At 39.6% G+C, this 26,100-nt stretch overlaps 3 protein-coding genes across 3 annotated transcripts; 1 reads left to right on the top strand and 2 right to left on the bottom strand.

Moving 5' to 3' along the window:
- Positions 1-11,571: 11,571 nt before the first annotated feature.
- Positions 11,572-13,542, bottom strand: LOC134816615 (homeobox protein HEX homolog pha-2-like). Its single transcript, XM_063825548.1, has one exon. The coding sequence runs from the start codon at positions 13,113-13,115 to the stop codon at positions 12,153-12,155; it is 963 nt and encodes a 320-aa protein (XP_063681618.1). The 5' UTR covers positions 13,116-13,542; the 3' UTR covers positions 11,572-12,152.
- Positions 13,543-14,944: 1,402 nt separating this feature from the next.
- On the bottom strand, positions 14,945-25,927 carry LOC134816464 (uncharacterized). The gene is made up of 9 exons (XM_063825316.1): positions 25,820-25,927; positions 19,614-19,821; positions 19,268-19,417; positions 18,828-18,930; positions 17,879-18,015; positions 17,447-17,587; positions 17,155-17,268; positions 16,916-17,048; positions 14,945-16,192 (listed from the first exon to the last, which is right to left on the bottom strand). The coding sequence occupies exons 1-9, from the start codon at positions 25,856-25,858 to the stop codon at positions 15,715-15,717; spliced, it is 1,503 nt and encodes a 500-aa protein (XP_063681386.1). The 5' UTR covers positions 25,859-25,927; the 3' UTR covers positions 14,945-15,714.
- On the top strand, positions 20,323-26,039 carry LOC134816463 (uncharacterized). Its single transcript, XM_063825315.1, has 11 exons — positions 20,323-20,639; positions 21,059-21,228; positions 21,537-21,616; positions 21,825-22,007; positions 22,936-23,157; positions 23,310-23,491; positions 23,724-23,852; positions 23,958-24,457; positions 24,577-24,790; positions 25,009-25,143; positions 25,337-26,039. The coding sequence occupies exons 1-9, from the start codon at positions 20,518-20,520 to the stop codon at positions 24,705-24,707; spliced, it is 1,719 nt and encodes a 572-aa protein (XP_063681385.1). The 5' UTR covers positions 20,323-20,517; the 3' UTR covers positions 24,708-24,790; positions 25,009-25,143; positions 25,337-26,039.
- The last annotated feature ends 61 nt before the right edge of the window (positions 26,040-26,100 follow it).

Below are 26,100 nucleotides of genomic sequence, written 5' to 3'. Positions count from 1 at the left end.
ACAAGATAATATAAATTAAATCATAAAATCGAGTGGCCGAGTAGTCTCGACTCACCCATAACTTCTCCAAAGGCGTCTATCATGAGCTTTGTACACTAAATCGTTGAAATTACTTAAACTAAATCTTTTATTTACAATCACAATAATTTGTTTTGTCATAATGTCTTTTAATAATAAATCAAATAAATTTGAACGAGGTCTGCCCCTCCTTCCTTTGTAGTCAAAACATCCTAAACATGCAAATCTGAAAGATAAGAAGGCGGGAGTGTCATCACCGCTTCTGAGAACGTGCCCAAGCATCTTCCATCTTGCTTTCTTGATCCTTTCAGTAAGGGGTCTGACATTACATCTCTTATATAAATTCTCGTTGCTGATAACCGTAGGCCAATAGGTGTTGATTATCTGTCTCAGATGCTTCCTTTGAAGAACGTCGACAGATGCCATTACGGTTTCAGGAGCAGCCCAGCTGCTACAGTTATACAACAACACTGAAGTGACAAGAGCTTCGTACAGCTTCAGCTTTCTACTCTCACTGATCTGAACAGAACTATTCAACCAGACTTTCTTGTAGGTGTAGAAGGCAACCTTAATAATAATAATATAATATAATGGCGACTTGTTTCACTCTCACCAACCTCACTGATTGGTCACTGGTAAAAATTTCAGTCAAAACCGCCCAATTTCGGTCAAGGGGACCCGCAGAAAAGCTCCTCTTCAAAAATCTTCCAAATCTCTTTTTACATTTGGATGATTTTCCGTTTATCAAAGCTTTCTTTGGGAATAGTTCTTTGTGTATCTCCATCGAGTCTTCTGACATCCTCAGTGAACTTGTAAGATGGTCATGCAAGAAAAATTCAGTCGAAACCGTGAAATTTGGGTAGCGGAAAGCTGAAATTCGAATATGTCCTACCGCGCCGGTAGGACATACTCAAAATTTTCATTGCATCAAAGTTTTCTCTGAATATACTGCTTCCAGTACCTTAATGTCGACTTCTGTCACTCTCACTGATTGGTCACTGGTGAAAATTTCATTCAAAACCGCCAAATTTTGGTCAAGGGGACGGCAGAAAAGCTCCTCTTCAAAAATCTTCCAAAATCTCTTTTTATACTTCGATGATTTTCCGTTTATCAAAGCTTTCTTGGGAAATAGCTTTTCTTTGAAAATAAAACTTTGAGTACCTCAATTAAATCGTGTCTTGTATTGTGCCATTCTCACTCCTCAGTGAACTTGTAACCCTCTAGTTCCATGGCCAATTTTTCACTACATTGATACGACTTTTTGGCTCTCTCTTTTCGATTCACTCAATTAATTGAGCTAAAAAAATCGTGAATATGCTCAGTGGCGTAACGTTGCCTGTTGGCGCCCCCTGCCGAAAAAAACGCCCCCCTGTTGGCGCCCATCCCCTTTTGGTGCCCCTCCCTAAAATTGAACAAATTAGGTAGTGTACTTGTACATTACTATACAAGTACACTATGGCGGATGACCCAACTTTGACCCGATCCCAGGAGTTGATTAAGGAGTTCAACTATGATCAACAGGAAGATGTGGAAGGCTGTGTTGCACGCTGGTCCATTCAGTTAGAAAAAGACCTGCATATTGACTACCGTGAAATTGACTACGAAAGTCGTGAAAAGATCAAGACTAAGGATAAACTGACTCTGTCTGGCTGGATTGTGGATGCAGTGGACCTTGTTCGTCGGCAGAGTAGTCAGATGTATCTCTTGAAGGAGATCATCGAGTGCTTCAAGACGGAAGCACTAGCAGACAAAGAAAAGGTGATCAGACTGCAGGGCCAGCTGCTGATGCAGAAGGACGAACAACTACAGTTGCTTAAGACGTCTGTTGAGGAGATGTAGTACAAACAACGGTGGAGTCTGGGATTCAGAACTATAGTGCAGCTGTTCAACAGAACAGTGCAAGTGGTACGGTCTGTAACAGTAAAATCCTGAAGAAGGTGATGAAGAGTGTGGCTGCAGAGGAGGACAGGAGCAAGAACCTGATCGTGTTTGGGCTGAAAGAAGAGGAGGAAGAACAGCTTCCAGCGCTAGTTACCGCAGTTTTGGAGGAGATCGGGGAGAAACCTCACTTCGAAGCGACTAGAGTCGGTTGGAAGAGGCCAGGTAGTACGGCTATCCGACCAGTCAAGATCACCGTCCCAAGCTCAACAGCGGTTCATCAGATTCTGATGAAAACAGGGAGACTGAGGGAGACGCACAAAGATGTATGGATATGTCCAGACAGATCCAGCGAAGAACGAGCAACAAGGAAGCATCTGGTCACTGACCTGAAGAAAAAGAGGGCTGAACAGACTCATCTCGACCACTACATCCGGTACGGGAAGGTATGTAGCCGTGATAAGAAGTCATCATGAGTTATTCATGTCTCTTGGATACTGATCAGTATATGGAGGAGTGATGATTATTTTAAGAATTTTCAGAAGTTATCTGTATTTAAAAGACAACTATATATGGACACGTTCATTGAAGTTTGAGGATATTGGTAAATATTAGTGACCCTACTGAATGGCACGATGATGTAAAATGTGTCACACTATGAAACTATATAAACCCTCTAACCCTAAGATAATCGTTTCATCCTCTAGATAAACTTTGTCGCATAACGATATCTTTATCAGACGATAAGATATCGCTTAAATGCGGCCGGCAGTGAGTTGTAAACTTTGTCACACTATAAAAACGTGACGGAGTTTATATGGACCCCTTGTTGCCGTGTTTGACCAAATTTTCGAATTTCCAATTCATAGAATAGCTGTATATGACTATTATCTACATATTTAGCAACTTTTTTCCTTAAATGGTAGCACCATGTAAACTCCGTCACACATTTAAGAAATTTATATGAGGGATGTTTATGACATCCTGACAAGAAATGCCGAATAGTCTACCATTATTTTGTGAGCTGAATGTGTTTGGAATTGTTCACATATTTCATTGTTATAGGCAAATACAAATACAGAAGGCAGAAATAGGTAAATTTAGTCACATAAATTTGTATGATATCTCAACATGTGTGAAATTGAGTAAATATTAGTATACCAACTTAAACACCCTATATTACGTACTATGAATCAATTAACAATATTTCAACCATACGCCGGTCATATAAATTATTATATGGCAGTGATATGTTAACATTGGATAAATTTCAACACCTGAACAGGGTAAAAATTTGTAAATTTCGTCACAAAAAAAATATTACAACTTTATTTGCTCCGTGTTGGCAAAATAACTAATTTATCGACATAGTGATGGTGATAAAGTGACATTATATACTAATTGAGGTATGATTCTTCAAAATAGGGGCAAGAAATGTAAATTTCGTCACATCAGCCATTGCATTACTTAGATAGATTTTCCTTCATATCAACTGCCCTTATTATAGTTGGAATGGATTTATACAGGAAATATAGAAACCCATGCCCATTTTTCATCACATTGAAATTATACTGTTGGGGCAGGAAAAGTAAATTTCGTCACATTTCGGTAAATTAGTGATATTAAACTCAGCATTGTTCAACTAGAGTTCTGATTTGCTGAAAAATAACCTACCAATAATTCCTGGAAGAATATTGAATTCTAATCGGGGTATGGTTCTTCAAAATAGGGTCAAGAAATGTAAATTTCGTCACATACGTCATTGTAAAATTTAGATACATTTTCTTTCACATCAACAGTCCTAATTATAGTTTGAAATGAATAATTCAGAGATGAAGGAAATATAGAAACCCATGCCCATTTTTCATCACATTGAAATTATACTTTTGGGGCAGAAATAGTGAATTTCGTCACATTTCGGTAACTTAGTATAATCAAACTCAGAATTGTCAAACTTGAGTTCTGATGATCTGCTGAATAATAACCTACTAATAATTCATGGAAGAATATTGAATTCTAATCGTGGTATGGTTCTTCAAAATAGGGTCAAGAAATGTAAATTTTGTCACATACGTCATTGTAAAATTTAGATACACTTTCTTTCACATCAACAGTCCTAATTATAGTTTGAAATGATTAATTCAGAGATAAGGAAATATTGAACCCATGCCCATTTTTCATCACATTGAAATTATACTGTTGGGGCAGGAAAAGTGAATTTCGTCACATCTCGGTAACTTAGTAAAATTAAACTCAGAATTGTTAAACTTGAGTTCTGATTTGCTGAATAATAACCTACCAGGGGTGTAGGAATGATTTTCTTCATGGGGGGGCCAAATTCAAAATATTTTTTGGCGCTTCGCGCCACACCCTAAATTTTTTGGCGCTTCGCGCCAAATCCTGAATTTCGAGGGTAAGGGCAAAAGGAAATTGCAGCATGTGCGGTATCGCAATTTTTCACGTTTGCCGCGACAAATCGCGATTTTTCAGATTCTGGCCTCACGACAAATCTCGATTTTTTTCAGTTCTCCGCGTCAAATTGCGCATTTTCCTTTAAATCTACGGACCAAATTCTCGTTTTCTATAATTAGTATATGAAACCAATCAGTATCGCATCCACAACCTTCCGAATGTAGGCACGGACTTCAAAAAACCGAAAACAGAAAAATATATTTTCAGCTCAGAATGATCAAGGTAGCATCAAGGTAGCATGAAACATGAACTAAAGTAATTTCCAGAAAAACTTTGAAAAAATTTTCGGTCCGAGTCATTCTCGATACGTACCTCTGAAAGCAAAGCTCCCGCTTCCGAGCTCGTATTGCGAAGGGGAGGCCTGATTTCCGAGATCGCATTACAAAGGCCAAAGGGGAACCCTCGAGTCCAAAATCATACATCGAACTTCGAAAACCGAAAAAAATATTTTTGGCTCATAATGATCAGGGTAGCATGAAACATGAACAAAAGTAGTTTCCAGAAATACTTTGAAAAATTTTGACTTAGAAAATTTTCGGTTCGAGTCATTCTCGATACGTACCTCTGAAAGCAGAGCTCCCGCTTCCAAGCTCGTATTGCGAAGGGGAGGCCTGCCTTCCGAGATCGCATTACAAAGGGGAACCCTCGAGTCCAAAAACATACATCGAACTTCGAAAACCGAAAAAAATATTTTTGGCTCATAATGATCAGGGTAGCATGAAACATGAACAAAAGTAGTTTTCAGAAAAACTTTGAATAATTTTGACTTAGAAAATTTTTGACTAAATAATTTTCGGGGAAATAATTTTTTTTCCCAAAAATTTTTAGAAACCTAATTTAAAAAGTTGGCCCTTTTTCGCCCCTTGCCCAGATTTCATGGGGGGGCGATGGCCCCCCCTGCCCCCCCGCTTCCTACACCCCTGTAACCTACTAATAATTCCTGGAAGAATATTGAATTCTAATCGAGGCATGTTTCTTCAAAATAGGGTCAAGAAATGTAAATTTCGTCACATCAGCCATTGCATTAGTTAGATAGATTTTTTTCTTCATATCAACTGCCCTTATTATTATTGTGACAATTTTTACATCAACTGCCCTTAACTTGAATCAGCTCTATCCGTGCATCGTCCTTATATACAGTTTTCCCGCCTTCCAAACCAAAATCAGATATAAATGATTTCGGCAATTCACCCAGAATTTTAAATTCCATATAATGTGACAGAATTTACATCATTTCCCAATAAGTGCATGTATTTGCTAACTTTTCAAAACAACATATTTTAGGGCTATGATTGGTAGAAGAACCATCAAATAATGAGTTGAAAGGGTTTTGAGGACACCTCACAGTAGAAAAGAGGTATCGTATTCTGAGTGTGACAAAGTTTACGAAATATTGCCTTAAAACCGTTCGATCCCTGCCCTTTAGCCAAATGTTGTATCATAATTGTAAATTGTTAGAATGACCTAATCTACTATATTTTAAACCAAAAAATGCTAATTGGGCAGCTATGGTTAACACAGTCACAAAAATGTGACATTTTTTACATTATAGTGCCTAAAAACAATAAATTGTATTTCTGAGCCGTGTATATGGAAGTATGGGTCACGTGGCTAATGTCCAGAACTTCTGAACACGCTATATTTTTTGGTTTACCAATATCCTTAAACTTCAACATGAACGTGTCCATTTACGATTTCGTATCATTTTGTGACGATGTTTACATCAACTGCCCTATACTTCAATCAACTGTATCCGTGTATCGTCCTCATATATAGAGTTTTCCCGCCTTCCAAACCAAAATCAGATATAAATGATTTCGGAAATTCACCCAGAATTTCAAATTCCATATAATGTGACAGAATTTACATCATTTCCCAATAGCCAAGTGCATGTATTTGTTAACTTTTCAAAACAACATATTTTATGGCTATGATTGGCAGAAGAACTATCAAATAATGAGTTGAAAGGGTTTTGAGGACACCTCACAGTAGAAAAGAGGTCTCGTATTCTGAGTGTGACAAAGTTTACGAAATGTTGCCTTAAAGCCGTTCGATCACTGCCCTTTAGGCCTACATTGTATCATAATTGTTAGATTGACCTAATCTACTATATTTTAGACCAAAAAATGCTAATTGGGCAGCTATGGTAAACAATGTCACAAAAATGTGACATTCTTTACATAATAGTGCCTAAAAGCAATACATTTTATTTTTGAGCAGTGCATATGGGAGTATGGGTCACGTGGCTAATGTTCAGAACTTATGAACACGCTAGATTAATATATGTTAAAATTAAACCACTATCGTCAAAAACGCTGTTTTAGAAATTTACCAATTTCCTCAAACTTCAATGAACGTGTCCATATATTGAATATTTTATTATTTGATTGTTTCACACTTTTCATATTTCATAATTCTATTACTAGGTGGAGGTGATGTTATTGAGACTTTGGGCGGCCATAAAACTTCTGTTTTGAAAGTTGTCCTCTGTACTTGTTTCACTGACCCACGCTTTATAGCATTTATACATTTCGGCCCATTTTATATGTTTGTTCGATTTGCTGTACATTTGTATATTTGCTATTTTGTAAAAGTTTCAAATCAAATCAAATCAAGACTCTAATGGCTGCAGTCTTGATCCTGCTCTGCCCGGGTCACCAGTATAATTTTATTTCGCAAATAAAATATGTGCAAATTTGTTCACTGTATTATTTGCCCATGGAACCAGGAACTAAAGGGTAAAATGGTCACAATGAAATTAAGTTCGCGAAAAGCTGAAATTTGAATATGTCCATACCGTACCTTGATGGCAACTTGTGTCACTTTCCAAATTTCAGTCAAATTTCGATCAAGTACAAGGGGACGTAACGGCAAAAAAGCTCCTTTTAGAAAATTTTAAAATGTTCTACCGGAATTATTCAAAATGTTCCCTAGCCCCAATTATATTTATAATTATGGGGAAACGCATTATTTTAATAATGAATAAACGAAACGCTATTTCGACAAAACGAAAAACTTGGCAAAAAACCTTTGTAGGTTTATCATTTATAACCTCCAAAACACGCGTCGACAGTCTTGAAACACATATTTTATGAGTACCGTTTTTTTAAAACTGCGCTTGAGTTGAATCGTAGCACTTGCCTCGGGTATTTTGAGAAGAAAGCGGCGCGCGCTACTTCGAAGAAATTTAGACAACTAATAACATCCGTTAACAATAGGGGCCACGACGTGATACAATTTTACATAGCATGCAAATTATTTATTGACGAGTTGAGAGCAAATAATTACCATTTTTGCTAAACGCGCGCACGTGACAGGCTTAGCTTATAAAACGCAAACAATATTTGAACTGTTTATGCTTGAACAACATTATTTTGTTGAGCTATCAATACAAATTAGTTTTGGTTTTAAAGTTGACGGATGCATTGTTACTCGTCTAAATTTAACGGGTAATACTCGTAAAATATCTGGTAGGTTGTAAACCTACAAGTCTAAATTTCTTCGAAGTAGCGCTCGCCGCTTTCTTCTCGCGCCGCTTTCTTCTCGATGGCACGTGCTACGAAGTAGCGCGCGCCGGGCCAAATCATTAACAATGGTCAAGTTTTAAAGTAATATCAAATATTGTAGATTTACAACCTACCAGGACGCGCCCCGAGTTGGACTCGTCGACGAGTTGGACTCCAGACTCGTCGACGGTCCTAATTTATGGAACAGATATTTTACGAGTATCACCCGTTAAAAGTAATTGTGAAGATGGAAGATAATATAAAAATTTTACGCGTACAAATTTGTGTACCTCAACACTTAATTTTAAATATTTACCATTCAAATCTTAATTATGAATCAGCATTTACAATTACAAATTAATGTACACAGAACGAACGCAGTCAAAATCTAATTGCGCCCGAATTGAAATTGCCATCCAGTATCCCTAAGGTTACCTGAGGACCCTAAGCTTTAATGTTGTTAGATTAGGCGGAATGACAGGCTGAGCGCGGCCCAGTAACCCTACGGACGGTGAGGAAAAGTAGTCTTTGACCTTAGCTATGATTTTAATCAGACTTACCTGGGGACCTGATCAGGCTATTATTATGTTCATAAACATAATTCGGCATATAATAGAAATTCGGCGGAATGACAGGCTGAGCGCGAGCGCGGCCCAGTAAAATTAGACGCGACTTAACGCGATCAACGGGTGTAATTGTAAACTATTTGTTCCAAATATTAATTAACGGTTGATACTCGTAAAATATAATTTGTTTCAAATATTATTATTAATAGGACCGTCGATGAGTCTAACTCTGCGCGCTTTTTGGTATTATATTATTATAAAGGTTATAAACCTACATAACAAAATCAAGGAAGTTATAAACATATTTCATACGTACCAAATTGGATGTGCTTTTGGCGGAGATAATATAACCTGCGCCTATATTTTATGTCATGTTTTACTTTTAGACTTTACTGATATAAAGTCTGGTTGATGTCTGATGATTAACGGGCAAAACTCGTAAAATATTTGTTCCAAATATTAGACCGTCGACGAGTCCAACTCGGCGCGCGTTCGCGTTTTGGTATAAGGTTATCATGTATCAACCTACAAATTGATATTGATAAAGTCGTGCTGCTTTTTTCAAGCTTCCTGAGTAGTTACAGTTGAAAAGAATATACGTAATAAGAGAAGCGAGCAATAGACGATATCTAGCAAGCTAAATAAATTACTCAATATCTGACAATTATATTATACATTTTATGTTGTATAAATCTTGTCAATTATTTTAATTTTGTAAATCTTGTAAAACTTCAGTATTACGTTTAAAATTATTACACGTAATATGTAATACTATAAGTATAATAATGCGTTACGTGCCGTTTAGCTAAAATTAAAGTGCAAAGATCACCAAACTATATTAATATAAACTATATACAATATATAATATAATTATAATTACGTACGTTATATACTGAAGTATATTTCTGAAGTACGTGTTACTGGGCGGCACTCAGCCTGTCAATGCCAAATGCACCATTTCCAATTTCTTCAATGTTCATGGTATGTTGAATGTGTGAACACAAAAGCCTGCGGTCCCCAGATTACATTTACAGTACTATACGTGCCGTTTAGCTAAAACAAAGACTCCAATAACTCCATTACATGAATCCATCTCTTAAATTTAATCGATCACATGACGCGTCACGTAAAGTGTACGTTGACGACTCATCAATACACGACAACACAGTTCACAGTTGGTTAACCGATCAAACTCCGAATCGACGTGTATCGTATGGTGTAGATTGACGGATGAAAAGCGTTTACATTTTTTCGAAATATTACCCCAGTAAAAGTACAGGCAAAGTCCATAACATCAATTGATCACGTGTAGGAACCAGGAACCAATAATCTGGGAAGGGTTGCATGGCCGGGCAGGGTTCTTCCAATATTATTATTTACATCATTGATTCCCATCAAGTGTACACCACCATTCTGACCTCATCAGAATAATGTAAAATTCCATGTTATGTAAAACTAAAACGTTTGCACACATCCATTTTATTGGTTTAGTTGAGTGTCATTACTGCTTGAATTTGAAACACTATTATTAGCAAGTTTAACTTTAGGAGTACTATGTACTAAACAAATCAGTTGCCGTTAACGATAGTTTGATGAGAATATGAGGTAGATTAAATTGGCTAAAATATATACTTGTAGTTGTTGCGCTAATCGAGGAAATTCAAGATTTTTTACCACTACTGCAGCTGGACAAGTAAAGGGCTTGAGTTGGAACTTAACTGAAGGTACGTGTTGTAACTTCACTGTTAGTTCGAAAAAAGACCAGGATGAACGGTACAATACTAATAGCGAGAGAATTTGTTATAAAACCCAACATTCAATTATTTTTAAATAATAATCGCTATTTCTTTTACATCGATTCTTTAAATTTGGGAAATTTTTATAGTATTTTAGATTACTATAAGTATATAGTAACGTAAACAAGAAACAACGCGTCGAACCCGCGACAAACAATAATTTGGTCTTCCACTAAATAGTATATAACTATAGTAGGGCCGATCTACCTAAAATACCTTATTTCGGTTTATATCAATTGCAAATTGCAGCATAAAACTGCAATAACGTTTTTACCCGTTATAATAGACTAGTCACTAGCGTGACAGGAAATGGATCCCAGGTAATGAAGAAGTAGTAGTACCAACTTTGAGATGTATTTAAGTTTAGCAGATTGAGTTTTGTGTAACGTTGTTGTTAGATGCATGGTCGCCACAGTAACAGTGTAATACACTTCATTATAATAATATTACTTAACTTCAATAAAATATTATTTAACTCGAAAGCAGATAACAATGGACGATTAACTGGAACAGCTCTTCCGCAGAATCAACCCATCTCAATTATTATGAATAATGAGATGGGTTTACTGATCATGAGCGTTGGAATCCGACAATGGTATTTGACGAGCAATGACTGGTACAGGACTGTAACTCTAATTAACATCATCCGTTCACCTAGCACTCAATAAAAACGCCGAAAGTACGATTTGGCATTTCAAGATTCATCAAAATCACATGCTGAAGCTCATAAAGTCCAATCACAGCGCCTCATTAAAGGGGATACCCAATCCTGATACCGATATTGCGTCACGTGGGTGCAACTGAATGACCTGCTGAGGCTAGCTATTAAAATTCCCCCTGCCACTTATATTGCAGAACAGTAGCTATTCAAATCAAACCCTAAATCAATCAGCACCGAATGATGGAGCTAACAGCAAATCATCTGGTTTCATTAACCGCACGTGATCACCCGCTTCTGTGCCAGCCAGGGATTTCTTTAGCGGCCTCCATGGCAACGGTCGATCATGATAAATAAATCAATCATTCATATCGTTTGACTGGACTCAAGACTTTCAGATCGTTTGAAATTAGCTCTTCTAACACTGCAGCCAGGTTGAGATAATGCTGACGGTAAGGACACTGTGTTACTGTTTCCCTGAAACTGATTAAGTCTTAGGACGAAGGATCTAGGCCTTAGGTTGCTGGTTAATCACTAGCACAGTAATTGAGAGCAATTAGCTTGGTAATTGAGAGCAATTAACTTTGATTGTAGCGTATCATTTCAAATCAGTATGAGCTGCAGTGCTGTCAGGGCTGTTGGCTGACCGCCAAAAGTTGGAGGGAACAACTAGAGTATGGAATCAGACTTTTACATCATTAGAATTATGGGTATTCCAATTCCTTTAATTTTTTGTTTGTTGAGCTATTTTTATATGCTCATAATGTCATATTGAGGTTTAGATGAAAAGATATTTGACAAATTTAACCACGAAATATAATAAAAGCGTATAATAACCGTTATAAACGTAATCATTCAAAACAATATTCAGCATCAACATGGTAAAAACTCAAAATATTAATATGTACCTATAAGTAGCTTCATTATCTTAACTTCAATTGGTAAAAATGAATGCGTATAAAGTTTACATCTGTAATTCATTTCCACCATAACTTCTAACAGCTTTGTTAACAAATACGGGTATAAATAAACTGATCCAAATAATCCTCATAAATCTCATGCCATAGCTATCTGATAAGGTGTGTTTAATGTTTCATTGTCTCTGTTCATTAATACGACAAGCTGTCGCTGCAATCGGGCAATTCCAGGGTTTTGCAGAAAGGTCGTTGTGGTAGCCACTTTACTGGGACCTGAGGGTCTGGTTGTGAGTCTGATTCAAGGATACACCCCATTCTCTGGGACACATCTTCAGTCACGATCACGTGGCACAGGACTGTTGAATGGTTTGCTGAAGAGCTGCCACCAAGGAATCCTGCTGACTTTGTTGCTGCTGATCCAGCTGCTGCTGTGGTTCTAGTCCGTGTTGTTGTTGAGCTGCTTTCAGAGCCGCCTCACTGCTCATCGTTATCGGAGGTTTACTTCTCGCACGTTTGTTTTGGAACCAGTACGATATGCTCCTCTCGCTAAGGTTCAGCTTCCTGGCAAGTTCTTTTCTAAGATCCTTCTTCACGAATCGATGCTCCTGGAAAGCTGCCTCGAGTCCCTCTATCTGTTCGGGACTGAAGTTTTTCCTGGTGTATTTGGGTCCAGGTCTCCGGAATTCTTTCAGTGGAACAAAGTTGTTTCCCTTGTTTTCCATCACGAACAGATTGGACTTCATGGCCTCCTGTAGAGACTCTGCGTTGAGAAGGACTGAAGACTGGGCAGGATTTGAAGAGTCGAGGCCGTTAGAAGAAAGTCTGGTGTTAGCTTGGGCTATTTGAAGAGCGAGGGTGTTGTTATACTCCTGGAGAAGAAAACTCTGGTTTAATGTTTTGAGGAGAGTGTTTGTATCAGGTAGTGGGGGTTCTGACTCAACAATCATGGGTTCACTGGCGGTCGCCTCGTTACTGTTAGGTCTACTCCCATCTTTCTCATCGCACGACGTGTCCCCGTTCAGAGCGGAGAGAATTTGTTCGGAAAATGAGGGATCAGATTCACAGAGCTGGGTAACAAGTTTTATCAGGTCATCCAGAGACAAACCCTGGAGATTAACACTAGATCCTTCACAGTTACTGCCGTTCGGTCTCCCAGGAGAGCCGCTCAGCTGTGAGGTCTCTGGAGACTGGAGATTGTTGAAGTGTTCCACCATTAACGGGTCCAGTAGGGGAGGATCAATGCCCTCGAACGCCGGAACAATATTATCCTCGGTAGCCATGACGAATTGACAAAGGGCGGTCATATAAATGAATAGCGGCCGCTCGAGACGCGTACTATAAACTGTGCTATAGCAAATGGAACACGGAAACGGTATAGACCACTAGTCAAAGAGAGAGCAGCTCAGAGATGCAGGCACAATATACACACGAGTGCAGAAATGTAAAACAACAAAACTATTGAGCAGTATTATATAGTGGGCACAGCAGAGCTATGCGAGAGCTAATCATGTGTGGTGGTGGGATTGTAGTCTTTTCCTGTCACACGAGACTTATAACCCCTGTGATTAGACATTCCAGCCAGTCACACTCCGGTATTTTGGTCACGTGCCTCCGCGAGAGCCAATAGGATGTAGTTAACGGGTAATGAGGTACCTCTCTCTCGACGGTTGCTAGCCAGCAGCCAGGGTAATTGAAACATTATATTGACAAGGTAAGATCACGTGGGCGAGCACGTGGGCGCTGTCACATGACTCGTGGCGGGTTTGATTGAGTCATGTCCAGCAGATCGCTATCCGGTCGCTCTGGAACAATAGCTGCACATATTTGGTGATCACGTGAACCACCACGTGACGCGTTCCTCACTCCGAGATAAGCTCTCCTATCAAGTGCTTCAATTGCCCTAATCTCGACCATTACCATTGGTCAGACTCAGGCTCCCTTTTCCGGGTCCGCGGCTGGAATAGAGGGAGCTGGAGCTGGGATTGCAACAATGTGAGCGTACAGAGCGGAGAGCGTGGACCAGGAAGCTGGGGGTTGTTGATTGGAGCTGCTCCCTCTCAGAAACTCGGCTACTCCCCACATGGAACAATTGCATTATTCAGGAGAGCTAATTGTAGAACATTGTTCAGGAGGTGAGCACGTATAGTAGGTAACAGCTTGAGAGGAGCTTGACTGTGTTATATTCAGTGTTTACTAAGGAACAGAGGGAACGAGCTCCTGCTCTGAATAATATGTAGTTATTCTGTGCAGCCCCCGCTCAATCACCACTCTCTCTGTCTCTCACTCTGACAGGTCTTTGTTCCCAATGACTGGGAACCCCCCTTCCAGACGGCTGCTCCGTCATTTCGGATAAATAAGAGAGAGGAATAGCTATTCCTCACCAAGGTGACAAATGAGACACACAGATCTCATGTTTACCCTTCACAGTTCACTTCTGAGCCGGTTAACGTTACTAGGTTTCCGTCTAGTTTCAGTGAGGTGAGAGATTGAGACTATGATATTAAGATATATTTGCCATGGTGATGAGCAGCGATCACGACTCAAGATATACCACTATGATCTAACGATCCGTTCATACATGGTTCTTACTTCTCGATTTCTTAACTTTTATTATTCTCGTCAACAGTGGGCAGGATAAAGCAGACCTACATTATAATCTTCAGATGCATTTGAATCAAATAATTTGGTGGTTGTCATAGCTACGTTCAGGCTATATCAGCCTAATTGCATGATCAACAGAACGCTTTGACCAATAAGGAAGCAGAGTTGTGGCACGTGGGCAGTTTTGACCAATGAGATGCCAGGAGCTGTAGTGCTGAAGTTCCGGTTCGTAATGGGGGATGGAGCGGTATTAAGATATTAGCTGGCTGCTGATTGACATGCTAGGTCCAGCTATATCTTCATCAGACCACCCTATCTTATAAGCTTATATGTTTGTACATTTGGGTACGGTAACTCATAGCTAGATGTACGATTTTTCAGGGGCTTTTCCATTATTACCCGGTATCAAGTCGTGTTAAATAATAATCTTTATATACAAATTAATATAGATGTGCTCTTAGTCTTACATTTTTTTAAGTAGTGGAAACTCTAGTGGGAATTTTTAAGCATTTTCAAAGTTAAACAATTGGTTAAGAACATCGTATCGTGAACAAAATGTGATACAAATTCGACAATTTCCAATCATTGTTCAATAAAAACTAGCTTAGATTCGGGGCAACTAGTGCAAGACTGAGTCGCTATTATTTAAATTAGCCTGTTCAACAAACCCTGATAACTCTCCAAAACTAATTTCTAACTTCAAATGAGATCCCCAACGGACCAAGGTTCAATAATTCAACTCGAATATTTTCAATTTCAAAACATCATTGTCATCATTAAGATCTACAAATATCAATTATATTAAATTGTCAACTAAACATAACAGTCATTCCACATATCAAAACATCAAAATAATATAATATAATATAATTTTTAATCCGGGGGACCATGTGTATATCGTACAACAGTACGCAAGAAAATATGAAAATCTTATTTTCTGTATTTAAACCCACATAACCTCGGCATAAGTGATTAGGTCCGACCCACAATTATGTGATCTACAAACTTCTCAAATTAAATTAAATGTAGACTCAACTTCGTTACTGTAATACTACTATGAGCAACATGTTCAGAGTTACTAAACCAAAACAGGATTTCACAGAATCGCAGGATTTCACAGAAACGATTCCCTCTGAAATGATTTTGTCCATGTCCGTGAATTCAATTTCTCCTTTCCTTCTGATTATATGTTTCATACGGTCTAACGAAACACAGCTAATCTGCACTCAGTAACAGTATATAATGCGGTTAGTTTCTCCATCGTGGAGATATAAATTGATAGGAAGTTTGCCAAGGAAACTGCTACACCAGGGTTACAATATTGTTGTAATCTGAACTGGTCGGAGAAGTTGGAGAAGAAGCCGCTAGAACGGGACTGACCGAGACGGAATTCTCAACCAGATCGGACAGTCTGTGCTCCTCAAAATCCTCAACTTGATCGCACCTCTCTTTGCGAGGTTTTAAGGTTCGAATAAATGACTTGAACTGATCATCATTTTGTTCATTCTGTTCGGGACTATCCGAGTCTTCACGGGACGAGCTCTGCAAGTTCCCGAAAGCCGAGCCCCGCCTCCCCATATCAGCAGCATCCTGCTCGGACTCCCTGCTCCCTGGTATGGTACACAAAGGATCCTGAGTTGAGAACCTCCTGGGGGTGGGACACGAGTAAGTCACGTGGAGTGGTGGTTTAGTTGGGAGCAGGGAGGTTGTGCTTCCTGGTGCTCCGTACTCAGTGGTGGGAGTCAGACCTCCACTCATCTCAATGCCATCACTGTTCAGTCTGAAATAGAGTGCGGGTGTAACGGTACTGTACCTACCTACCTTAAACCTGTTGTTCTGAAACTGGGTGGAAGTCAGCTGAGATACAGTGAAATTAACTAATTTTCAGTGATGTGAGCACGTTTAAGATAATATCAGGACAGTTGTTGGTTACGTCATGTTTTACATTATAATAGTGTGGTTTTAAGTAAGGACAGGCTTGGTATGCTCATTATAGGTGGGGAATGCTTTGAGAATTATACAGATGATATCTAATTGAGTAATATCTTGATGAAAACGTCAATATTGTCATGTTGACCAGGCCAATTAAAGCCCCTGTGGCCTGTATCTTCTAATTAAATAACCAATTACGGTAAGTGCTTAAATCAATTTAACTATTTCAATTGCAATGGAGTTATGAGAATAATGAGAATAATGAGATGCTATCGATGTAAATCTGATCAGATTTTTATCAACTCCAATATCCAGGGGGCTGAGGACTCTGCAGATCTCAAGAGTTTCTTACCTCACAACATTCATTGCAACACGACAGAACATTTGTTCACTTTCACTCCTGATGTATTTTACACTACTCCGTTTTATCAGAAATCTATGGCACATGAACAGTATGAGACAATGGTCTGGACCATGTCCCCAACTTAATTTACTACAGAAACGTTACTTCGGGACTTTTCTAACATTAACCAGTTTGGGGTAAGATTTGTCAGATAAATGGTTAACTAACCTTTGGGCATTTCGGACGTTGTTGCCGGCTGATTTGAACTTGGATTGGAACTGACGTTTCCTGTTTGCCAGAAGCATCTGGTGGACTTGAAGCTCAGCCTGGTTCTTTATCTTGTAGGTTCCTTTCTCACCACCTGATAAGGAAAACCCGTTACGGCGTTTTATATCAAGACCATTGATTAAACATTACGACTAGAATACAGTTAATTGGAAGAAATTCAAACAAAAAGAGAGACGAACCACCATGGACGGAGCTACTCCGGTGCTCCCCCGGTCTGTTTGAGCTCTCATTTACTGGTCTCAGACCATTTCGTAGAATCAGGATTATTCTTTCCAACATCTCGTCCGTTACACCTGAAATTATCATTGTTAAAATTACATATCATTTATTAGTAGTTTTTTAACCTCGCAGAAGTAAAAACGTTCATATTATTATGTACTATGTATACTCAAAAAGATATCGTAGAATTTGATCTTTCTATCTACAAACGTCAACCATGAATACGACAACCACAAAAGAACTCTGATTTACCATTCTGGTTTCTGTAATTTCTATTGTGACTCTCGAGTATAGTCTCAGAGTTAGTACCACGTCTGTATAAGAAATGACCTATCCCCTCTAAAAAGGAAGACTCTATGATACGACCAGCTTCTATCTCCGTAGTGAACGTTTCTGAAGAAGTGGGTGTTTTAAAGTACAATTAGAGTACAATTAGAGTACAATTAGAGTACTATTAGAGTACAATTATATTACTATTATATTACTATTAGAGTACAATTAGAGTTCTATTGGAGTACTATTAGAGTACTATTGGAGTACTATTAGAGTTCTATTAGAGTACAATTAGAGTACAATTAGAGTACTATTAGAGTATAGACTATAGAGACATGTTCATGAATTATACATAAGATACAATTAGACGAGGAAGGAGTTAATTCTAAATTCATTCCAAGTAATGATTACCTTGCTGCTGTTTGATAACCTTGCCGATAACTTTAGCCCATTCTTTCCTCGGTTCTATGTCTTTGGTACGAACAATCACCAGTTCTCCGTCAGCCACCTTCCCGTTTGCAAAGAACCTTGGTAGCGTTATGGAACATCTGAAATTTAGATTTATTTATTAGAAATGACATGAGAAATGTAAGTCAGTTCACTTATTCGTATAGAGTGTGTATAATAGAAGTATAGAGTGTGGTATAGAGTGTGGTTAGTAAAAGATTCTCTCAAGCGTTTGGAATTTGGGTTGTGTACGAAACTTTGAATGTAATTTTTTGACAGCCAGACCAGCTGAAAACTTCTCAGCCCTACCCTAAACCCCTCACTTCCGGTTGTGACCAGTAATGGGGGGCTGAATGAGTACCATGTCCATCGTAGGTTTACTTTTAAAAGTTACAGCTAATTGAATGTACGAGTGAATAGACGTGGTGATCATCCCACGCGCCCACCGACTTCCCTGTCAGCTTGCACATGCTGTCACGTGATCACCCTGACAACTATCACGTGACATCACAACATCACGTGATGTCCCTGACAACTGTCCCGTGACCTAGTGATATAATCACGCGGCTCGTTTGCGACCACGTGATTCTGTGACGAGCCCACGTGACAATTTGACGTCAGGTGATGTGGTCCCACGTGTCACATCTGACACAAAACTCGAGAGTTGAATGACATTGAATGTATTGGTCGGACTGCTGTGTCGGATGTACACATCATGTGCACATCTGAACCACTTCACAAACTATTTAACCTCTGCCACAAAGCTTTCCAAAATTAGGACATATCTGCGGACTGTGGACCAGGATCATCATGAAGTCATAATTCTAGTCTATTTCCTCCGATTACTAAGGAGGCGTATTTCATGTCAAATGGGGAACTGATTAGGATGAAAAAATAGACTTTAAGCACTTACCGTAAGTTGGATAACCACTTCAGGAATACTTTGTGTATGGAATCAGGAGAGTGTTTGAATAACAAAACCCAGACAGAGAACAGCTGGGTCAGGACGATGAAACCTGGTAAGAAATACTGGATCATTGACTTGGAACTTTGCCAAGTTACCGCCAAGTTACATCAAGGTCCTTTCCCTCACGAAGTTATAAACAGTAAACACATCCTTCCATTTACCAAAGCTGGGATCTTTCACATATTACGTCAGCAACTCTTTTTTCCATTTTTGACCTCCTTTCCCCTCATATCATATCGGTAACAGTCAATATTCTTTGCCAACCCCCCTTGGCCCTTTACAGGCCCAACCTCAAACCTCTTTCGGAACAAACTTAAGGTAAACAGCAATTTTGTTGCTGACGTAATATTGTCTTAACCATCCCAAGGAGAATAACAAGTACCCACCAAGTAAAATAAACCCCGTAGTCACGGGATCTCCGTCCAAAAACCCGAAACTAGCGAGATTAAAGTTTCCAGAGGATATCTGACAGGAGAGTTTGCTGGTGTATTCTTCACACCCGAACAGTTTGTCTTTTAGTAGTAACTTTGCTATCGCTGAGGCGGAATTAGCAAATAGTTATACAATATCGAACAAAAATTAGGTCGAGAATAGTTGTAATTTAGCCTCTTATGGCAGTAATGCTTAAACAATGTTTGTCATTCTGTCGAGATCAGGTTTTAATATAAAGTGCAACCCATGAAATAAACACATCTAAATTGTACGTATAATGTATATGACAGTATCTCTAACCTTGAATAGCCCAGAAAGTGGGGTTAAAGAAAAACAGTGCCTGGAAAGGGGGCGGCATGTTGGGTTCAGGAACCAAGAACCCGCTTGTGAAGGCTGATAAGGCTGAAACCATGGGACATATCTTGAGGGCAATAGTAGGACCTGCGTACACTACTGCAGAGAATACACCAATCCACGCCTGGCACAGCCCTATCAGGATCACAGTTACCTGAGATAAGGGTTACTTGTTGTGAAATTATGATTGTGTAATATGTTATGTCTCTTATATTTGTTAGTTGTGAAATCAGTCACCTATAATCTGTCACTCAGACAAATCTGTGGCCTCAATTATCTGCCGCTTTCAAACATCAGTCACTTGGAAAAACTCATAAAAACGGGGTCACATCCCGCTATCTGGCTATCTGGGTAACACCTGCACCTCTTCAAACGTTGAAGCTTTCAAGCTGACAGCTCCTTAGTCTTGTCAGATCTAAACTCTTGTTACACACCCACACACTGACTCATGACAGCGCATCCAGAATAACCAGATCACATACAATCACGAAACTCGTTCCAGCTGCTTATGCAAATTCAGCTAATCGTGTAGAAACACCTGAAATCTCCACCACATGTCACAATGTGTAAGCTCATGCCATTGTCTGCACTTGCATTGTCCTGGCTTTTCTATCTCTTTACATAAATCTAATAGTTTTGTTACCAGCACGCCCCTAGAGGAAAGAGACCCCATGTGTTGTGAAGGTTCACTACTAAAACAAGACAACCACCCCACAAGAGGTGATTAGCAGAACAAAACAGGCACCACCTCCACCGGGGTGACCAGCCATTACCATCAGGATAAAACCCCAGTTCATTGTTCCACCAAGGTTCGGGTCCTGTTTAGGAATTTCCCTGGTGGTATTTCACAATGACGATTGGGATAAACGAGCCGGGATTCTCGGGTTGTAAGGACCTGTGGTGTGACTATGAGTTTTGGGGAGGATGTAAACACTCGTATTCTGAGAGAGTCCTCAATGGGTACTTCAAAGAGTGAGTAACATGAATATATTCAAGGGGGCGGGGGGGGGGGGGGGGGCTTTTTAATTCTTAAAAGTAGTTTTACTAACGACTTTTAGGCATTCTTAGAAAATGTGTCATGGTTCTTGAATCATCCCTACTATTTTCTTGAAATGTTTGGAATAAATATGTAAAATGTGAGTGTTTATTTGGCACACTCCCCTAATATTTATCAGGTTATACTTCAAAGAGTAAGTAATATGAATAATTTATCGTATTTTGGCCAACGATTTAAGGAGCTCACAGAATAAACCTTGACAAAGCTTGGCTAGTCTATACTCTATATGATAAATGTAACACTCAACATTAAAAGTCCCTCTCTAGTTTCAGGTACATTATATTAATGAACCAGGTCTACTAAGAGGCACCTCATATTCTCCCCTCCCCCGCAGGTACATCATCATATTGATGGCTCTGGTACCAGTGCTCGGACTACTATCAGTGGTCCTGAACCTGGTAGTAGCCCGGTTCTACAGTACTCGTCAGGAGGCGGTGTCCTCTGTGTATCTTGTTATTAGTTACGTGAATGTGCTGGTGGGGCTTGTAGCTTTCCTTCATACCGGTGAGTTGGTAAAGGGTCACGTGACAAAAAGAGCAATCTAGAAATTCTGTCAAAAAGGATCTGGCAGATCGCTAAAGATTGCATAAGCTGAAGACGATTTACACAAGTATTTTGAAAGCTCCTGCTAATAAAATCTTTCGTATCACTTATATGTTTTAAATATCCCCCTCCAAGATTGCATAAGGTTTAGAACGGTCATTAAAATGCAGCTTTTATCCAAAAGTTTGCAAATTGGCTATTATCGAAAATCTGGCTTTTGCCAAAATTTTGGCATTCGCCCAAGAGCTGACTGTAAATGTATCTCTCAGGAACCTATTTCACACTGAGTATGCCCTGTAACTCCCAACCTCCAGAAGTACATGTGAGCAAGACCTGGCTTCAGTTCCAGGTCTGTTGTTAATGGCACTTCAATAAAACTATCAATAACTTTTGTCATGGCACCACGTTTACGGTCAATCTTTAATCTGCATATCTATCTGTATTCTGCATATCTGGATATAATTGGGTCAGATAATGAGATAATAGGATAGTCGGTTCATAATGAAGCAAACTAATGAACGAGAAGAAGACCAGAACAATGAGACTAAGTTTTTCAGGTGGTAACGAATATACTGACCCTGCTAACGTCCAGGGTCATGCCATTATTAGTTGCCATGGTAACCGTCATTAGAGCTGGTGAAGTTTACCTCAAGAAGAAGGATCTGAATTTCAGGATACCTTTACTAGTCAGCTTGATATGGATTGTAGGGTGGGCTGTAGGACTCGGGTACACAATACAGGTCAGATCATGTCAGGATATGTGGGGCCTTCAGTACTTAACAAGATGTTAAGGCCACAGGGAGGTCCGAGGTCATTTTTGAGATTTTGACATATGTTGTAGAGCTCGATCTAAATTTTCAAATGCTTCTGTCTTCAACGAAAAAAAGTCTCCCATGTGTAGATATCGCGCGTCAAATTTTGAGGTTTACCTGTAATTCTATTGTCAATGAAAACATTTAATAAGGTTTTGGCAGAAATCTACCTAACTTGGCAAAAGTGTTTGTCGATGTCTCGTCCAACAGAAATATGAGGCGATTTTTGATATTTTGCTCCTAAGCTGAGATATGAGGTTAACAATGAGTGCGCGTCACGATATTTTCGACAATTTTCGACAGTTAACCTCATAAAAAGAGTTAGAAGCAAAATTTTAAAAATCTCCTCATATTTCCTGACTGTGACTATCTCAGTCAGGTGTTTTCAGGAGAGCCTAAAGACAGATTTTTAAGAAAATTTTTCAAAAAAATAAAGGGCATATAATAGTTTTCTTGACGTTGGACGGCTAATTGGTACCCATGGATAAGTTTAACTTAAGATGAGAGCAAAAAATGTTAATAACCGGTTATTTGTGAGGTTAACTAATAAAATAGGCAAATATTAACCTCAATTTTACGACAAACTAGGCGCTCTGGGGGGTTAGGGGTGGTGTGTGAGCGTCAGGTAGTACGTGGTCTGCCAACTGGGGTGAAAAATTGTTTGCCCTTGGACCCCCCCCCCCTGTGGCCTTAAGTATTGCACACGTACGGCCAATACTTTCATATTCCATAAGCATTGGCCGTACGTGTGCTAACATCGGCTGCGATCAGGGTGAGTATACTTTTGACATTTACTAAAAACCCGACCGTACGTGTCCTGGCTAAATTACAGACTAACGAGCCCCGCTACCTGCAGATGAGAAACACAGCAACTAACATCTTCCTGCCAATGTACGCTGTTATAGAAAGAGAGTCCCCCGAATGGGCGTACTACTTCTTTATCCTGCTGGACTACGCCCCTTTAGTCCTGGTTTCCATGGTTACCATCCTGTGTACCGGGCTGGTGGGCGTGTCAGCGTGTATCAGTGAGAAGGGATGGGAGGACAGGGAGTTTAGGACCAGTGTGGGTGTATTTCAGGTAGATGTATTTTCAGTTGGTTCAGTATTTTTAATTTTATTCAAGAACTTATCTAAGTTAGAAAGTGCTGTTAAGATGGGTGGTTGAGATTATTTCGTTATGATTAAGTCAGCTACCAAACGTAAATCCTAATAAAAGTTCCATCTTTACAGGTAGGGGCAGTGTATCTAGTCTGTGCGACCTGCCAAGTGATAGGGTTCGGGGACATTCTTCAGATCTACCTTAGTAAAACTTTCAAACTCTCCCTCGGCTTTATGCTTACTTACATCCTCACTTCCGGATCTGTCCTCTTGTTCGCTGCCACATTTCCCTTGCTTACCATCCGCTGGGACAGGTTAGCTACTGGTTGGGGACTGAGGAGCAGAGTAGTGGAAAATGTTTATCCATTCACTCTTCAGAGAAGCTAATGTTACTATACCACAGTTTAACCTTCCATCGTGGTTACGTACTAGTTTCAGAGGCCGTGAACCTTTCCTTAGCTTTAAACAAAGTGATTCTTTAAAGAAAGTCGTTAGTTAAGATAGGCGCTCACAACAACAACTCATGAACCACGTTCCTCTTGACAGGCGACTACGGTTATGGCTGACAGCGTCAAGAGAGCATGTGTATGAGAGTATCTCTCAGTACAGCTCACAGTACAGCATGAAGACAGATCACAGTACCGTCTGGAACTTTGCCAGAAGTGTCCGATCAAGGTATATAAATGACCGTTTGTTATTACATTGTTGTGAATAATCTTATGAACTTTTAACTAAGTCATTTTGGAGTGGATAATGATCTTGTGAAATGTTTCTCTTCAGATTGGGGCTGAATAGTGAGTACAGAAGTGAACGAACTGACATGAGCACAGTTTACAACCCCGTCTCAGAATCAACCATCTCCCCGACAATAGCTGAAACTCTCCGAACAGACCGCAGTACGGTCCTCCTCCCTTCACCCCACCAAACAGACAGATCTCTCACCACTGCCTGGACAGACCACAGCACTGCTTCTGGCATCACCAGTCTGTTTGGTTCCCATGGTGACGCGACGCGCGCATCTTCAGTCGGCGCGAGAACAGACAGAAGCTCTTGGAGAGCGATCACTCCAACTCTCCCTCCTTCCCCGCCCCCAACTCTTACTATCCGTACTGATCACAGTTCTGTTAACGGAGCTGTGACCCAGCCCAGATCTAGCCCCGCTCTCAGCAAGTACACTGATGCTACCTCCGATGTAGAGGATTATAAGAGTACGGTGGAGTACAGGAGGAAGCTGGATATCATCACTACCAGCAGGAGGGAGATGGAGCACCTCAGATCAGGTGCAATGAACCTCTAGACTTGTAGTTAGAGGTTTTATTTGAATAGAAACTTTACCTCTTTAATTAATCACTTACGTGAAACCCAATGAAAATCAAATTTGGTGATACTCTCACCCCAGAAAAAGAGAAGTTACTAGGAGAGTACAAGTCAAACTTGGAACTACTTGCCGAGTCAGGAGTGGATGATCTGAGTACCATCTACTACCCAGGATCCAGTGAAGTCTCCTCAGGATCCCTCCAGATACACTGACAACACCTCCACTAGGTCTATATCTTCTCACATTAGAGCAGTAGACGGGTCTATCAAAGGAAGGGTTAAACCACCAAAACCAGGTTTTTATTAGTCTCTTCGTTATTTGGGACAGTTTTTAATCGTAAAGTGCGGATCTTATAATATCCCAAAGTCAACAGATTAGTATCAGATATTAGTTTAGTGCGACTCTCTAGGAGTAAAATCTGTTCAACTCTTTGTGAAACGACCTTTTGTTGCGCCAAGCATGAGCTTAACTCCCAATTACCATGAAAGTACTTCTGAAATAAACTATCCCCAGATTACAGATACGATGAGAGTGACGCTACGAGTGGGACTGGAAGTCTGTTTACAGTAAAAGAGAGCACGGTACTCAGCGAGGCGGATACCGATCTTACTTCCAGAGCTTATTCAATGCGAACAAAGCCTAGATCAGGCGAGTTAAGACTGGAGATAATCATTGCATGCAGTTTCAAATCTGTAATATTAATTCGGGCAAATTTTCAACAAATTTGGTTAACGCACTGAGTTAATTTTATGATATCTTTATTACAAAAGCTGCAAGAGAATTGTACATCGTAATATGTAGCAATATGTAGCCACACTCACATAACACCCCCAAATCACAGACCAAGACACAGACCAGGATTACACAGACCACAGTACAATACAGGGTGAGCTCTCCAGTCTGCCACCAGCTAAACCTCCTAGTTCTACCTCTACTTCATCTGATGAGGGAGAGACACACACGGACATCAGTACTAGGATCTCGGCTAGGTCCAGATTGGGAGGGAGGAGCCGGAGAGATGAGAGTGAGAGAGATGATAGTACAGTTTTTAGTGCCCCCGGCAAAACAGACTTTGATTCAGAGTAGAGGAGTGTTTCAGTGCTCCAAGGGAATGATATGTTGTCACCTTTCATTACAGAATACATTATTAAATGGTAGACAATCTACCAGTCTACTGTAGATTCCTGTCTCCAAACGTTAATTTTCTTTCTGTAGTCAGCATGTCAATTAATAATTTAATCAGTGGTCTGTGGTTACTGAAATTTGCTATTCGAGATATATATTGCCCTATAAAAAGTTAGGTCGAAACTGAACAGTAGCAAACCTGGAAAAAGGTCCAAAAGTCGATTTCTTGGTTAACCATGAAGTAGATGGTAACACTGCAGAGTAAGATTGGGAATGTTGTGATTCCCACCAGCCGGTAAAATACCTGAAAATTAAATTCGGGCTTTTATTTTAGCAGGTAGTGAAGATTCGTTAATCTGGGTTATTTAAAATATTGTTAAAATATTGTCAACTAAATTTAATCCATTTGTATTGATTTGAATATTGGAATCTAAATAAAAACGGTCACTAAAATCTTCAAAGAATAAAGATGCTTCTAAG

Source organism: Bolinopsis microptera, chromosome 6 (genome assembly GCF_026151205.1).
Source record: "Bolinopsis microptera isolate Bmic1 chromosome 6, MBARI_Bmic_1.0, whole genome shotgun sequence".
Classification (NCBI taxonomy): Eukaryota; Metazoa; Ctenophora; class Tentaculata; order Lobata; family Bolinopsidae; genus Bolinopsis; species Bolinopsis microptera.
The sequence above is the reverse complement of the archived record's forward strand: the minus strand, read 5'-3'. Positions and strand labels throughout refer to the sequence as shown.

Bases quoted from the DNA above. Each gene is read 5' to 3' on its own strand.
- LOC134816463 (XM_063825315.1), top strand. From the start codon at position 20,518: ATGACGATTGGGATAAACGAGCCGGGATTCTCGGGTTGTAAGGACCTG. The intron at 22,008-22,935 runs GTCAGATCATGT...CGCTACCTGCAG, and splicing joins GACTCGGGTACACAATACAG to ATGAGAAACACAGCAACTAA. The intron at 23,853-23,957 runs GTATATAAATGA...GTTTCTCTTCAG, and splicing joins GCCAGAAGTGTCCGATCAAG to ATTGGGGCTGAATAGTGAGT.
- LOC134816464 (XM_063825316.1), bottom strand. From the start codon at position 25,858: ATGGTTAACCAAGAAATCGACTTTTGGACCTTTTTCCAG. The intron at 19,822-25,819 runs GTTTGCTACTGT...CCCTTATCTCAG, and splicing joins ACTTTTGGACCTTTTTCCAG to GTAACTGTGATCCTGATAGG. The intron at 18,931-19,267 runs GTGGGTACTTGT...ATTTCTTACCAG, and splicing joins TACGGGGTTTATTTTACTTG to GTTTCATCGTCCTGACCCAG.
- LOC134816615 (XM_063825548.1), bottom strand. From the start codon at position 13,115: ATGACCGCCCTTTGTCAATTCGTCATGGCTACCGAGGATAATATTGTT.